This window comes from Vombatus ursinus, unplaced genomic scaffold (genome assembly GCF_900497805.2).
Source record: "Vombatus ursinus unplaced genomic scaffold, bare-nosed wombat genome assembly UNPS02007344.1, whole genome shotgun sequence".
NCBI lineage: Eukaryota > Metazoa > Chordata > Mammalia > Diprotodontia > Vombatidae > Vombatus > Vombatus ursinus.
The window spans coordinates 6,266,725-6,281,684 of NW_020947122.1; the positions used below are offsets into that span (position 1 = coordinate 6,266,725).

Here is a 14,960-nt window from a genome sequence, read left to right on the forward strand (position 1 = left end):
TTCTCCTTCTCTCTGTTCTCATTCGGATTGGCTGTCGCCGCCTTCACGTCACTCAGGCGCCACTCCCATCCTCACCCCGGATACGCAGAGAGCCCCCACAAAGGAAGAAGGTCACTAACCAATAGCAGCTCGCTGCCGTCCGCGCGCGAAACGCACTTAAAAACCTTTCCCCTGCACTGAGGCCCGTGTCGTTCTGCTCGCTAGTGGCCAATCCGGCGTTTGGGGGAGGACTCTCCGATCCAATTGGGTAAATGCCCACCAAAGATTTTTCCCTCCTGCTCTTCTGACTCGGTGTTTCTTGACTCCAATTGGACCGAGTAATTTGAGCGCCTTCTATACTCCCTCGTTATTGGTCGTACTTTGGTAAGCACGTCCATGTAAGAACTACCCCCAAGCCATTGTCAGTCTCATCTCTGAACTTGAGCAAAGGAGGCAATCTGGATATTTTGTACCCCCGAGGCCTTCTACGTCAGTTTGGTTTATCGATTTTTTATGTTCATTTTAAGACACCAACCCAAACTAATACTCGGAAAAGTTTCCTTTGCCCCCATTGCCCTCTTCAAACCAGCCCTGCCCCTTCCTTGCGTCTCCTTTGGAATTATCCTGTTTTGTTATTGGCCCTCTTCGCTTTCAATCCTACACCTTGTGGCGTCATCTTGGGGAAAGGGCGGGTTCTCTCCCTCCCACCATTCCCGGACCATGTCCTCTTCTTTGATTGGTTATTTGTGACGCCTGTCCAGGTTTGTTGTCCTTTCGATGTGCGTAGGGTGGCGCGCGAGTGGGAGGGGGTGGTAAATCTCTGGCTTCCCAACTTGTCGCAGTCCCCCACTGCCCCCTCCGCTCTCAGCCCGCCGCAGGCTCGGTGGTGGCCCACGCTCCACCGGGCAAGGGGGTGGGTCGTCCCCTTGTAGGCGGGGCAGGAGCCGTGGGGCGGGGCTGGTGAATTGCGGCCGTCCACAGTAGGAGGAGCCTGCTGGCAGGCGGGAAGATGGCGGCGTCGGCAGGTTATTCTCGATTCGCGGTAAGGGACTGTTTGCGTTCGAACGGGGTCAGGGACGTTCCTGGGCCCGTTGCGGCTCTGACGCCCCCTGCCTGGGCCCTGTCGGATTCCTGGGGAGCCACACCCGCTTCCCGAGTTCCCCCAGCTCTTTCCTCCCCTCTCCCTGCCCTTTCACAGCGTCTCTCGCTTCCAGGTTCCCTGGGTTGAACCCGGCCCCGGAGGTGGAGGTGATCTGTGCCCCCTGGCCCGCCGGGGGTCTTCCCCTCGCCCCCACCCCCGGGCGCAGCTGTTGACACGCAGGGCGCTGGGCCCTGCAGCCGCCAGGATTGCTGCGTCCTACAGTGCAAGAAGACCTGGACGGGCGGCAATATTGGTCAGGATGGCCGAATTTAATGGGATGCTCAGTAGGGATGAGTATAGGATCTGACGCTTGGACTTTAAAAAAAAATCTATTTCACAAGTGTAAAAAGGGGGGAGGTATATCTGGACACCAGTATGACTGAGAAAAGATTTGGGATTTTTATTGGACTCCAAACTCTAGCTGAGGGAAGTGTATCATGGTTAGCAAGAAAATTAGAGAATCTAATAGTCTCATTAATAGCATCCATAATGAGGGAGGTGATTGTATTTTAAAATGGTAAAGTCACATGTGGTTTCAGTTTTGCATAGTATTTAGAAGGACTCTAGTTGAATGGGAAAGAAGAATTAGGTTGGGTGCAGTGGAAAGAGCCCTGGATTTGGAATTAGAGGAGCTGAACTTCAATCCTGGCTCTGCCATTTATTCACTACTTCTGTGACACCGAGCAATTCACTATATGTCTCTGGACCTGTTTCCTCATTTGTCAAATGCAGGTCTTGGCTTCTGAAACCCCTGCTCTATGATCCTATGACATAGTAAATAAATAGTTGTCATGTGGAAGGGTCATTCAACTTTGCTAAAGCAGAGTTCCCAAAAGTTCCCAAAGTTGGTGCAGTCTCACTAGAGATCTTCTAACAAAGGCTGGAAAACCACTGTCAGTTTCACTTTTGCGACTTATCTCAAATATGCCCATTTCTCTCCTCTGACACTGCCACCAGATCCTCCTCATTCCTGGATTATTGTAATACCCTGCAGGGTGGGTCTGCCTGCCTCAAGTCTTTCCCCGCTCTAGTCCATCCTCCATTTAGCCACTAAAGTGATTTTCCTAAAATGCAAATCTGTTCACATCCATCTCCCCAATAAACTCCTATAGCTTCCCACTTTTGCCCATGCCCTTCCTCTTTTCTCCACCAAAATCCTAATTACCCTTCATGGCCTAATTGAAATCTCTACTTTAATGAAACCTTTCCTGATTAGCCTCCATCGTTCAGTAGCTATATGACTGTCATATTTAGGTATGTCTGACCTCCCCTACCAAATGCAAACTTGTGGAAGTAAGGGGACCCTGTCTTATAAGCTTTTCATCTCCCATCATGCTTTATACAGTCAGCAAACAATTCATTTAGCATCTGCTAGGTTCCAGGCATTGTGTTAAGTGTTGAGAATAATAATAATAACATTTATGTAACACTATATGCCAGGTGTTGTGACTAAGCATTTTACAATTATCTCATTTGCTCGGGTACTGTTATTCCCATTTTACAGATGAGGAAACTGAGGCAAACAGGTTTCGTTGACTTGCCAGGGGTCACATGGCTAGTAAGTGTCAGAGGCCAGATTTGATTTGGAGTTTCCTCACTCCAGCCTCAGTGCTGTATCTACTGTGCCACAAAAGGCCTAAAGACATTCCCAGCCCTCAAGGGCTAAATATAGTCTAATAGGAGAGACAGTATGCAAATATACTAACTAGGCATATACAGGATTGCAGATAATCAAAGAGGGAAAGCACTAGAATTAAGGGGGGATTGGGAAAGACTTCCTGTAAAGGTGAGATTTTGACTGGAACTTGAGAGAATTCTGGGCATTGAGGACACCAAATGAAAATACCTGGAATCAGAAGATTTTTGTGTTTTATGTGAGGAATAGCAAAGAGACCAGTGTCATTGGAACACAGTGGGGAGGGGAGGTTGAGGCCCCCTCCGCCTTTTTTATTAAGGCTTTGAATGCCAAACAGGATTTTATATTTGATCTTGGAAGTGATAATGAACTACTGGAATTTATTGAGTAGGAATGGTGACATGATCAGAGCTGGGGGTTAAGATCATTTTGGCAACTGAGTACAGAATGAACTCGGTTCCATCTGACTTCTCCTACTTGTTTTAAGGCGAAAGACCAACCAGCAGGCTATATAAAAATATAGGCCTTAGTGATGAGGGCCTGCACCAGAGTGGTGCAGAAAAGAGAAAAGACGTAAAAGAGAGAAATAAAATCAACAGGCCTTGGCAACAGATTGGCTGCAGGGAATGAGAGAGAGTGAGAAGTCAAGGATGATACCTGTTAGAAATAGGAAAAGGTTTAGGGGGGAAAATGAGTTCAGATTTAGATCTATTGAGTTTGTGTGTTTGTGGGAATCTAGTTCTGAGATGTCCAATAGGAAGTTGGAGGTGTGAGGCTGGAAACCAGTAGAGAGGTTAGAGCTGAATCAGTAGATATAAGAATGATCACCATAAAGATCATAATATCACCATAAAGGTGATAATTAAATTTGTGGAAGCTGAAGAGATTACCAGTAAAATAGCACAGAGGGAGAAGATAAGAGGGCTCAGGACAGAGCTCTGTAATCAAATATTTGTTGAAGGAGTGAGTGAATAATTGAGTTCCTACTGTGTACCCAGTACTACAGGAAATAATTTTAGTAGGTTGTTGAGCTCACTAATGTTTATATTCCCTTCAGAGGTATAGATTGTGGCCCCTCAGGCCGTCTCATCTTGTATCATTCTTGTCCTCCTGTGAAACCTCCACAGAGGGGATCCACACACATACTGAGGGCTTTCCTTGAATTCTTTTGACATTGTAGAGACACCATGGAAACACTTAAAACCAGTCCTGGCCCTTTGTTACAGGGATACATTTAGAAACATTAAGAGCATTGTCCAATTTTCCAGATGCAATCTGGTATGCTGTCTTCATCCTAATCAAACTTGGGCCCAATTTAGTGTCCATCTATAGCATCTACCCAAAATATCTGTAATAATGGACCACCTTTGTCAAATATACATCCAATAGCATATCACAGAATAATAGTTATCTTTCATCAACTTGTTTTTTCCTATGTATATGGTTTGGCCATATAATTTTTTGAATGATTAGAGATACATTTTTGTAGAGATACATAGAGATGCATTCTTCCATGCAAACTAGAAGCTTACAATCTAGTTATGAAAACAAAATTTATGTACATGAAACAATTTGAGACCAATTTAAGAAAGTTTGTATATGAGTGCTAAATTGGATAGCTAGGACTGTTCATAATAATAGGTCCCTTGTCTTTAACTGAATAAAGTAAACCTATACTCCAATGGGAATTAGTTCAGCTGACATGAGATTCATTAAGGCAAAGTACCAGAATGATACTAGTTTTCCTCTCAGGACAAATTAAGAGAAGACTTAGTGTTTGAATCAATCAATCAGTCGGTTAGCATTTAAATCCATTCTGGGAGTCTGTTAAATGCTAGGGATATAAAGACCAAAAAAAGGGACTGTTTCTTTAAAAATCTGGTTGTGTTAGACTAACTCAATGTCTTTTTTTGCAGACTTATTAGACTAATAGGAAAATGGAATGCTGTAGAGTTTATCTATATTTTAGCAAAGTAAATGACCATAACTAATGCAATTTTTGTGGACAAGATGGAGACGTGAGCTAGATCAGTTTCTTTATCTGTAAAATGAAGGGAGTTGTACAACATTGCCTCTGAGGTCCCTTCCAGCTCAAATTCTATAATCCTAGTAGCACAGTTAAGTGAATTCAGGATTGATTGACTGGCTGGACATGAAGGGAAATCGTTGATGCTTCACTGTCAGCTTGGGAGTTTGCAGAGGAGTGGCCCCAGGACTTGTGTTTGGCCATATGCTATTTAACACTTATCAGTGCTTTGGAACAGCTTATGGTTGTTGATGGCATGTGTAGGTGATAAACAAAGCTAAGAACAATAGCTAACAAATTGAATGAGACAGTCAGGAGCCAAATGGTAGAACATTGGTCCAAAGCTAATACACTTAAATGGAATACATAGACTTAAAAATAAAACCTTAGCCCTGAGTCCAAAAAACCAACTTCACAAATACACTAGTAGAGCTGAGGGTTTTAGTGGACCACAAACTCAGATAATTCAATAATATGATATAACAGTCAAAGAAAAAGCTCTAATACGTTTTAATAATGGCTAAGTATTTTTGTGTTTAGTTCTGGGTACCTTATTTTAGGAAGTACATTGACTAATTTCAGAGCATCCAGGAGAGAACAACCAGGATGGTTAAAAGTTTCAAAATCATGTTGTAGGGCAATCATTTGAAGGAACTGGGGAAGTTTAACTAGGAGAATAGAAGACTTAGATGACACGATAGCTGTCTTCAAGTATTTAAGATGGCTAGGTGGTGCAGTGGATAGTGATGGACCTGGACATGAGATTAATCCAGCCCTCAGACACTTACCAGCTATATGATCCTGGGCAAATCAGCCAACCTTTCTATGCCTCAGTTTCCTCATCTGCCAAATGGGATAATAATAGTGCCTACCTTTCAGGGTTGTGTGAGGATAAAATGAGATAATATTCATAAAACATTTTGCAGAAGTTAAAGCACCATAAATGCTAGTTCTTTGAAGGGACATTATGGGGAAAGGAAATTAGATTTGCCAGAGTACAGAATTAGGAACAAGGGTTGAAACTGCTGGTAGTAAAGGAAAATTTCTTAATAAATAGAACTACCAAAAAAAAGGTAGAATGGACCATGCCTTCACTAGAGGTCTTCAAGCAAATATAGATGGACCCCTTTGGGGATTTATTGTAGAAGGATTCTTATTAAGTTACAGGTTGGATAAAATGGCCTCTGAAATTCAAACCCTGTAGTAAAAAGCAATAGAAGATTTTTGAACAAAGTATTAAAGCAATTAAAATGCAGTTTCAGGGGCCTTAATTTTCTTATATGTAAAATAAAGGGAGTTGAATAAATTACCTTTAAGGTCTCTTGAAGCTCCAAATATGTGATTCTAAAATTAATCTAGTGACTAGGTATAAATAGATTTGGAGGAAATGCTGAAAGAGACTGAACACCCTGCTGTCTTAATTTATCGATTATAACTCCCAGAAGGATGATTTTACTTTTAACTGTTCATGACCCTGAACCCTGAAATTCCCAATATGACCTTTTATCCTATTTCTCTCTGCCTCATTTCTCTTAAATATATTTTTTGTTCTCTCTGGGAGCTCCCTCCACTGCTTTTCTGTTCTCTCACGCAAAACAAGAATCCCACCCAAAAAAGTTGTGGTCACAAGGATCCATATCTAGAAGACCCAAATCCAGAAGAAAATGACTAAAACATTTACAAACAAAGCCTCAAAGAAAAACATGATTTGAGCTCAAACTCAACTAGAATTCCTTGAAAAGATGAAGCAGTGGTTTTAAAAAAAAGTTTTAAGATGTTTTTATCAAAAAAATTAGAGTCCTAGAGGAGAAAAAATAGAAAAAGAAGTAAGAACTATGGAGAAAGAATTGCAAGGATAATTAACAGTTTGGCACAAAGAGGTACAAAACCTTGTCCAAGCAACAAGCTCCTGGAAAATTAGAATAGACCAAATAAAAGCCAATAGCTCCATGAGACAAACTTTAAAACAAAGTCAAAAGAATGAAAACATAAAAGAAAATGTAGGTGTCATCATATCAAAAACTACTAATCTGGAAAACATTGAGGAAAAAAAATTAAGACTCATTGAACTAGCTAAATACAAAGACCATAAAAAGAGCCTAGACATCATATTTCAAGAAATTTTAAAAAAAAAAGTTACCTAGAACTCTTAAAATCAGAAGGCAAAGTGGATAGAAAGGATCCACTGATCACTTCCTGAAAGAAATCCCCAGATGAAAACTCTCAGGAACATCGTATCAAAATCCAGAGCTTGCAGGTCAAAGATGTTCTAAGCAACCAGAAAGAAAGAATTCAGTTACACATTATTTACCAACCAGCAATATAAAAGTATCAGAGAACTTGGAATACATTATTCCAGAAAGCATAGGATATAAGCTTATAACCAAAAATAACTTACCCAGCAAAAGTATAATGTTATGGGGGGGTGGGTAGGGATGGATTTTAATGAAACAGAAGACTTCAAGCGTTGCTGTTGAGAGACCAGAGCTGTGTAGAAACTTTGGAGTTTGAACATAGGAGTTGAGAGAAACAAAAAAAGGGGGGGGTACATAGAAATGAACGATCATAAGTGATTAAACAAGGATAAACTTCTTACATTCCGTAATATGAGAAGATGATACATATGATCCCTTTGAGCCCTGTCATCATTGGAGTTCATAGAAGGAGTCTAATTAGGCTGGGCCTTGGAATATTCTGTTATGTCTTGATGATCTTAAGAATGAAAAGAGAAGGGAAGAGAAATACACTCAGAAGGATGGAGAGGGGAAAGGAAGTTATAATCAGAGTATACAAGTAGACATCTATACAAACAAGGAGAAGGGGTTGAGGAGAAGCTGCTGATACTTGAACCTGACTCTTATCTGAACTGGTCAAAAGAGAGAAGTATACCTGCATACATTGGATACATTTTACTCAATGGAGAAACAGAGAATGTGGGGAGAAAAAGTAGGGGAAATTAGAGGGAGGGATTAGTCCTAAGCAAAACAAACTTTAAGAATGTACAAAAATATAGCTCTTTTTGAAGTAGCAAAGAATGGGACATAAATTGGGTAATGATTGACAAAGTTATAGTATACAAATGTGATGGAATGCTGATGCTGTGAGAAATTATGGAGGGCATGGTTTCAGACAGACCTGGGGAGACATGTATGAACTGATGCACAGTGAAGTGAACAGAAGAAGGAGCACAATTTATGCAATAATAGTAATACAGTAAAGACAGAACTTTGAAAGAATTAGGAACTCTGATCACCTAAAACACAATCCTGGAGGACTAATAATGAAACAGCTACTTTCTGATAAAGAGTGAAAGATTCAGAGTGTAGAATGAGACATTTATTCATTTATTTAGCCATTTGCCTGTTTATTTTGGGATTGACCAAGGCGGGCATGTTTTGTTTGCCTATACAAAGATAAGATTAGATATGAGGGGTCGGAGTGAGGAGTAGAAGATGACAGCTAAATTGTAAGTCTGGTACCCTCAACAGTAATAAGGAAATTAGAAAGAAGGTAGTTTTTGGGGGAGAAGATAAGTTCATTTTTGGACATGTTGAGTTGGAAGTGTGCATGCAAGACTGGAAGTCAGGAGAGAGCTAGGGCTGGATAAATTGACCTCACAATCTTTTGCATGGTGATTATAATTGAATCCAGCAAAGCTGATGAGATCACAAGCAATATAGAAGGCTCCAGACATATTCTTGGAGAACATCCATGATTGGGGTACAACCCAAATGACGATCCAGCAGAGGAGACTGAAAAGGAGTGATTAGACAAATAGGAGGAGAACCAGGTCAGGAAAACCTAGAAAAAAGAAAGTATCAAAGAGAATAGGGTAATCAGCAATGTCAGAGGCTGCAGAAAAGTCAAGGAAAAGGATTGAGAAAAGGCCATTTGATTTGGGGCTTGGGAAATGGGAGAAGGAGAGAAAAGTTTCATTTGAATGATGAGGTTGGAAGGCAGACTACAGAGAGTTAAGAAGAGAGAGAAAAGGAATTGAAGGTACCTATTGTAGATGGCCTTCTCAGGTCGTTTAACTACAAAAAGGGAAGAGAAATAGCACAGTAGCTAGTGGGGATGGACAAATCAATTGAAGGTTTTTTGAGTTTGAGAAGACATAGAAATGTTTGTAAGCAGTAGAAAAGTAGCAAGTAGACTAGAAATTGAAGATTAGTAAAAGTGGGGTTGCTATGTATGGTTTTTAGTGTTTCTTTAAGAAGATTTGGAATTTACAATGAGATATCAACAAACTTTAATGTTATCCAAGTATACCTTAATGACTTTTCTAACTAGATTGATTATAAGATCCTTGAAGGCAGGAACTATTCCTTAAAATTATTTTGTAGTTTTGGGTATCATAGACACAACCGACACTTGTCAAAGGGCTGACTATTGTAATCTTTTTTTAAAATATATTTTTGATCTTTTAAAAAATAACTTTATGATTATAAAAATTGCATATATAAGCTATAGTTCAAACAAACCTAACTAGCATTTATACATGGTTTAGGGCTTACCTAAAAATGCTAATAATTAAATTTTCTTTGCTTTTGTAGTGCTTGTTGTATATATAGGTAGACGTGAAATTCTTGGTTAGTTTTCTTTTATAATGGAAATAGGTATGCTGAACTATTTCTACTATATCCAGAGGCAGCAGATTGAAGCACAAATTTGAACTCTACTGTTACCAAAACTAAGATTATTGCTATTTCAAGGCCTATTAAAAGTATTTACTAATCATTTGTCATTAACTAAACTAAACTCTATTTCATTTTTCAGAACATCCTACCTGAACCACCTTTGTCTACTGCAGCCATGGTTCGACTGTCTGCATCTTCTTACGTAGGCTATCCACCTGATAAGCCTTTCCTTAATTCGGATATACGACGCTCTCCACAAAAACCAACGTGTGCCTATCCAGAAAGCAATAGCAGAGGTAAAGTAGGCAAATAATTTTGATTTTATTTGAGGTTAGATTGGAGTTAAAATTGTGTGGGAGTCATATTTTTCTATTCATTTACAATAATTAATGGGAATGGGGTGAAATTCCCTTGAAGTCATAAGAATTAACTATTTTCCTTCAAACCCTCTTTTCTTCCAACTTTTTCTCTTTTTAGGCAATTGGGGTTAAGTGACTTGCCCAGGGTCACACAGCTAGTAAGTGTCAAGTGTGTGGTCTGAGGCCGGATTTGAACTCAGATCCTCTTGACTTCAGGGCCAGTGCTCTATCCACTGCGCCACCTATCTGCCTCCTTCTTCCAACTTTTTTAAGAAAAGGTGGGGCAGCATTTTGGCTTATATAATCACTTGCATTTGAAAGTTTGTGGAACCAACAGGCAAATAGAGAATTGTATAATTTTAAATCTAGCGTAGACTTGAGGATGTTATTCTACTCTAACCCCTCACCAAAACATATTTATGTCATCCAAAACCAATAGGTGTGTATTTATTCTCTTTCATTCTTGGGATCATAGATCTACAACTGAAAGGGACCTCAGAGACTTCCCAATCCAACTCTCTCATTGTGTAGATGAGAAAACTGAGATCTAGAGAAATAATATGACTTGCCCATGGTCACATAGTATGTTAAGCAAATATCTTAAGTTCAGAGATTCTCAGGAGTCAGTTGGTGCCATATGTCAGTATCTTAGCATCTTTACTGAAGGCCATTCTCCCTTTACGTATAACCTAACCCCTCTTTCTGCAAATTAAACTTATAAAATAGATGTGGTTTTAAAAGGTGAGTAAATTTTGTGAGTTGAATATTATTTTAAATCTACTAAAGGAGCCAATGCCAAATATTTTTGTTAAAGAGGATGTCTTTTGTTAAGTGGGAAATAGAATCATTCAATTCTATATTTTAAGTAACTATGGAAGATTTTAGAGACAGACTTCAGATCAGAAAGAGCTGATTTCAAATCCTGCCTCTGACCTAGCCTTGTGATTATGGGTAAGTCACTTCATCTCTTTGAGCCTCAGTTTCCTCATCTGTAAAAAGGGGGATAAGAATACCCATAGTACCTACTTAACAGGGTCTAAATAAAGTTCAAATGACGTAATGTGTGTTAAGTGCTTTGCAAATTTAAAATGTCAGTTATTATTTCTTTTATATTTCCCCATAGTGTTTAGCTTAGTACTAAGATGCTGATTTACCTAGTTTTTTAATGTGGATTTTAAAACTCCAGATATGTAGTATTTATACAGAATACAAACAACCAGATAGTTCAATAATCTGAATTTAAATTATAGTTCTATAAAATTGTAATTGATCATATTAATGATTCAGAGGCATTGTAAGATTATTGAATAACTTCTAAATTATAAAAGAAAAAAGTGTATTATGTGTCTTCATTATGTTCATATGATTTAGGTGCTGTATAGTATAAATATTTTTGAACTGCTGATTTAAGTATGCTATGTGGTAATTCTGAGTTATTTAGAACATTCAGTTATTCATTCATAGGCATTCTATATTACTGGATATAACTATAGTTCAATACTTAGTGGAAATATGCAAACTGCTTAGTGTCTTTCTTTTAACATACCAGAAGTTAGTTATAGCCAGTCCTTAACTCGTTTTCACCACACTTAAATATGTCCGTCCTATATAAATGGCCACCCAGCAACCTTCTGCTCTATTCTTGCATTTGTGCTTGGAATTTTCCATTCTCTTCCCTTACCTTCTCCCTCCTTGGGCTGCTATATGGAAAGTTTTGCTTCCTCTGGCCATATTTTATACCACACCTCTCTCCAGCTCTACAATTTGTGTATCATGAGCATTGTTTTCCTTTTGTACCATCTCAAATCCCACTTAGAGCCTCATCCTACTTTTCACCTAGGGACCTAGCCTGCATTCTGTGGTGAAACAACCAATATTTTGTTAAATCTCATAGAGTACTTAACTATGACCCTCATTTTAGAGGTTAGGAATCTGAGATTTAGAGAGGTAACCCGAATTTCATTTTTCTCTGTAGTATAAATGGATTTTACTTCAGTTTTTTATGAACCCACAAGTAACTTGGTTTTTTTAGGGAAGTCTATGAATTAGAGAATGGAGTCACTTGAGGCAGAGGTCAAGTTAATACAGGCAAGAGGTGAATAATGAGATAACGTATTTAAAGAGCCTGTGTGAGTAGAGGATTGATGCAAGAGGTGTTTGGGAGGTAGAGATGACAAGATTGGATGTGTGGAATGAGGGAGAATGAGGAGTTGGGGATGACTTTGTACTTGAGGTTATGAACCTGTGTGACTGGGGAGAGGGTAGTGCCCTCAAAAGAAAGAGGGGAAATTTGGAAGAGAGGGGTGGATATTGGAGGAGTTCAATACATATTTGTTATTAAATATCTAGCCTATACAAAGCACTGTGCTTGATGCTGTGGATACCAAGAGAAAAATGCAACAGTTTTTTGCCATCAAGAGGCGTACATTCTACTGAGAGGGAAACAACATATATGCAGATAAGGAAGTACAAATTAATTTCAAGAGGAAGAGAAGTATAGGATGAGGACAGGCCCCATATAGAGGAGGTGACACTGGAGCAGCGTTCTGAAAGAAGCTTGAGATCTCAGGAGGTGAAAGTGAGGAGGCCATGCATTCTAAACGCAGACAGCCACTTGGGCAAAGGCAGAGGCAGAAGTGAAATGCTAATTCTAGGAAAAGCAGGTGGGCTTGAATATAGAGTGCATGAAGGGGAGGAAAGTAAAATGAGACTGGAAATGTAAGTGAGAGTTATATTCTAGAAGGCTGTAAGTACCGGACTAAGGATTTTGTATTTTATCCTAGAAGCAAAAGGTAACCATTAAAGATTTTTACATTGGAAAATGGCATTGTAAAATTAATGTTTTAGCAATAGCAGTTTGGCATTTATGTGAAGGTTGGATATGAAGGGGGAAAAACTGAAAGCTGTTTGATTTCCACTTGTCTTTTCTTGTTTTTTTTTTCCTTCAGCCTAAGATTAATACTGCCATATTGACCAAAACACAATTTCCATTTTGAAACAAAAAGGTTTAAAAATTGCAATTTTTTATTCCACTCCATTTTTTTTCTTCTTCTGGTTGGTAAATTGTCTTTGTAATGCTTAATTTTTATTGGTATATTTTGTTTTTACTTCACTTTCAATTCTACATATATCCTTCTTCCCCTACTTAGATAACCATCCCTTAATAAAAAGAAGAAAAAAAAATTTGAGCAAAATAAACCATTTTAGCTGAATGATAGTATCTGTAGTGTTCCTGCAACAGAAGAAGGGAGGTGGAATTCTTTGTCTCTTCTTCTTCTCCTTCTCTTCCTTCTCTTCTTCCTCTTCTTCCTCCTCCTCTCAAAGTGTATTTATCTTTTTTTTTATGTTTTAGGGTTTTTTTAGGCAATTGGGGTTAAGTGACTTGGCCAGGGTCACACAGCTAGTAAGTGTCAGGTGTTTGGTGTGAGGTCAAATTTGAACTCAGGTCCTCCTGACTTCAGGGCCGGTGCTCTATCCACTGATACCTAGCTGTATTTATTCTGGGGAGTCAACGTGTATATGCATACGTTAGTATATACAAGAAGTACATGCATACATGTATATACATTTTTGGGGGGTAAATAGTATTTTTTTTCAAATTACATGTAAAGATAGTTTTCAACATTCATTTTTTATAAGATTTTGAGTTGCATATTTTTTCTCCCTCCCTCCCATTGCTCCCTCCCCAAGACAGCAAGCACTCTGATATGGATTATGCATGTGCAATCATGTAAACATATTTCCACATTAGTCATGTTGTGAAAGAAGAAACAGAAGAAAAGGAAAAAAAACAACAGAAAAAATGAAAATTTTGTGCTTGAGTCTGCATTCAGACTCCATAGTTCTTTTTCTGGAAGTGGATAGCATTTTCCATCATGAGTCTTTTGGGGTTGTCTTAGATCCTTGCATTGCTGAGAAGAGCTAAGTCTATCAAAGTTAATCATTGTACATGTCGCTGTTACTGTATGCAATATTCTTCTGGTTCTGCTTACTTCACTTAGCATCAGTTCATGTGTAAGTCTGTCTAGGTTTTTCTAAAATCTGCCTGTTCATCATTTCTTATAGAACAATAACATTCCATTACACTGAGATACCACAGCTTGTTCAGCTATTCCCCAGTTGATAGGCATCCCCTCAATTTCCAATTCTTAGCCACCACAAAAAGAGCTGCTATAAGTATTTTTGCACATGTAGGTCCTTTTCCCTTTTTTATGATCTCTTTGGGATACAGACCTAGTGACATTACTGGATCAAAGGGTATACACAGTTTTATAGCCCTTTGGGCATAGTTTCAAATTGCTCTCCAGAATGGTTATATCACTTCACAACTCCACCATCAATGCATTAGTGTCTCAGTTTTCCCACATCTTCTCTAGCATTTTTCATTTTCCTTTTCTGTAATGTTAGCCAATCTGATCGATATGCTAGAGATACAGTTCTTAAGACTTAACAAGTATCATCTTGCCATGTTGGGGTGTAAGCAATTTAACCTTATTAAATCCCATGGTGGTGGGTTTTTTTTTTCTTTCGTATTTACCTTTTTGTGCTTCTCTTTTATTTGAAGATCAGATTTTCTATTCAGCTCTGGTTTTTTCTTTAGGAGAGTTGGAAAGCACCCTATTTCATTGAATGTCAATCTTTTCCCGTGAAAGATTTTGCTCAGTGTTGCTGGGTAGTTGATTCTTGGTTGTAATCCAAACTCTTTGGTTTTCCAGAATATCATGTTTCAAGGCCTCCACACCTTTAACATAGAATCTACTAAGTCCTGTGTAATCCTGACTATGGCTCCTTAATATTTGAAATGTTTCTTTCTGGCTGCTTGCAGTAGTTTCTCCTTTACCTGATCATTCTGGAATTTGGCTACAATATTCCTTGGGAGTTTTCATTTTGAGATCTCTGTTAGGAGGTGATTGGTGAATTCTTTCAATGACTTTTACCCTCTGGTTCTAGGATATGAGGACAGTTTTCCTTGAAAATTTCTTGAAAGATGCTGTCCAAACTCTTTTTTTTTTTTTTTTTTTTTTTTGATCATGGCTGTCAGGTAGTCCAATAATTCTTAAATTATCTGTCCTGGATCTATTTTCCAGGTCAGTTGTTTTTCCAATGAGGAAAAACATTTTCTTCTATTATTTCATTCTTTTGAGTTTGTTTGACTGATTCTTGATGTCTCACAGAGTCATTA

General features: G+C 38.8%; 1 protein-coding gene across 4 annotated transcripts in view; it reads left to right on the forward strand.

Annotated features, from left to right (window-relative positions):
• The first annotated feature begins 281 nt into the window (after positions 1-281).
• CEP57 (centrosomal protein 57) overlaps positions 282-14,960 on the forward strand; it is a 60,998-nt gene continuing 46,319 nt past the window's right edge. For 2 of the 4 annotated variants that reach the window (XM_027849411.1, XM_027849414.1), the window contains exons 1-2: positions 934-1,021; positions 9,559-9,715. In XM_027849411.1, coding sequence (XP_027705212.1) covers positions 989-1,021; positions 9,559-9,715 — 190 coding nt within the window. In that variant the 5' untranslated portion in view covers positions 934-988. Of the gene's footprint in view, positions 364-537; positions 741-933; positions 1,022-9,558; positions 9,716-14,960 lie in introns of those variants that run through there. The other 2 variants (XM_027849413.1, XM_027849412.1) reach the window with 2 other exon arrangements.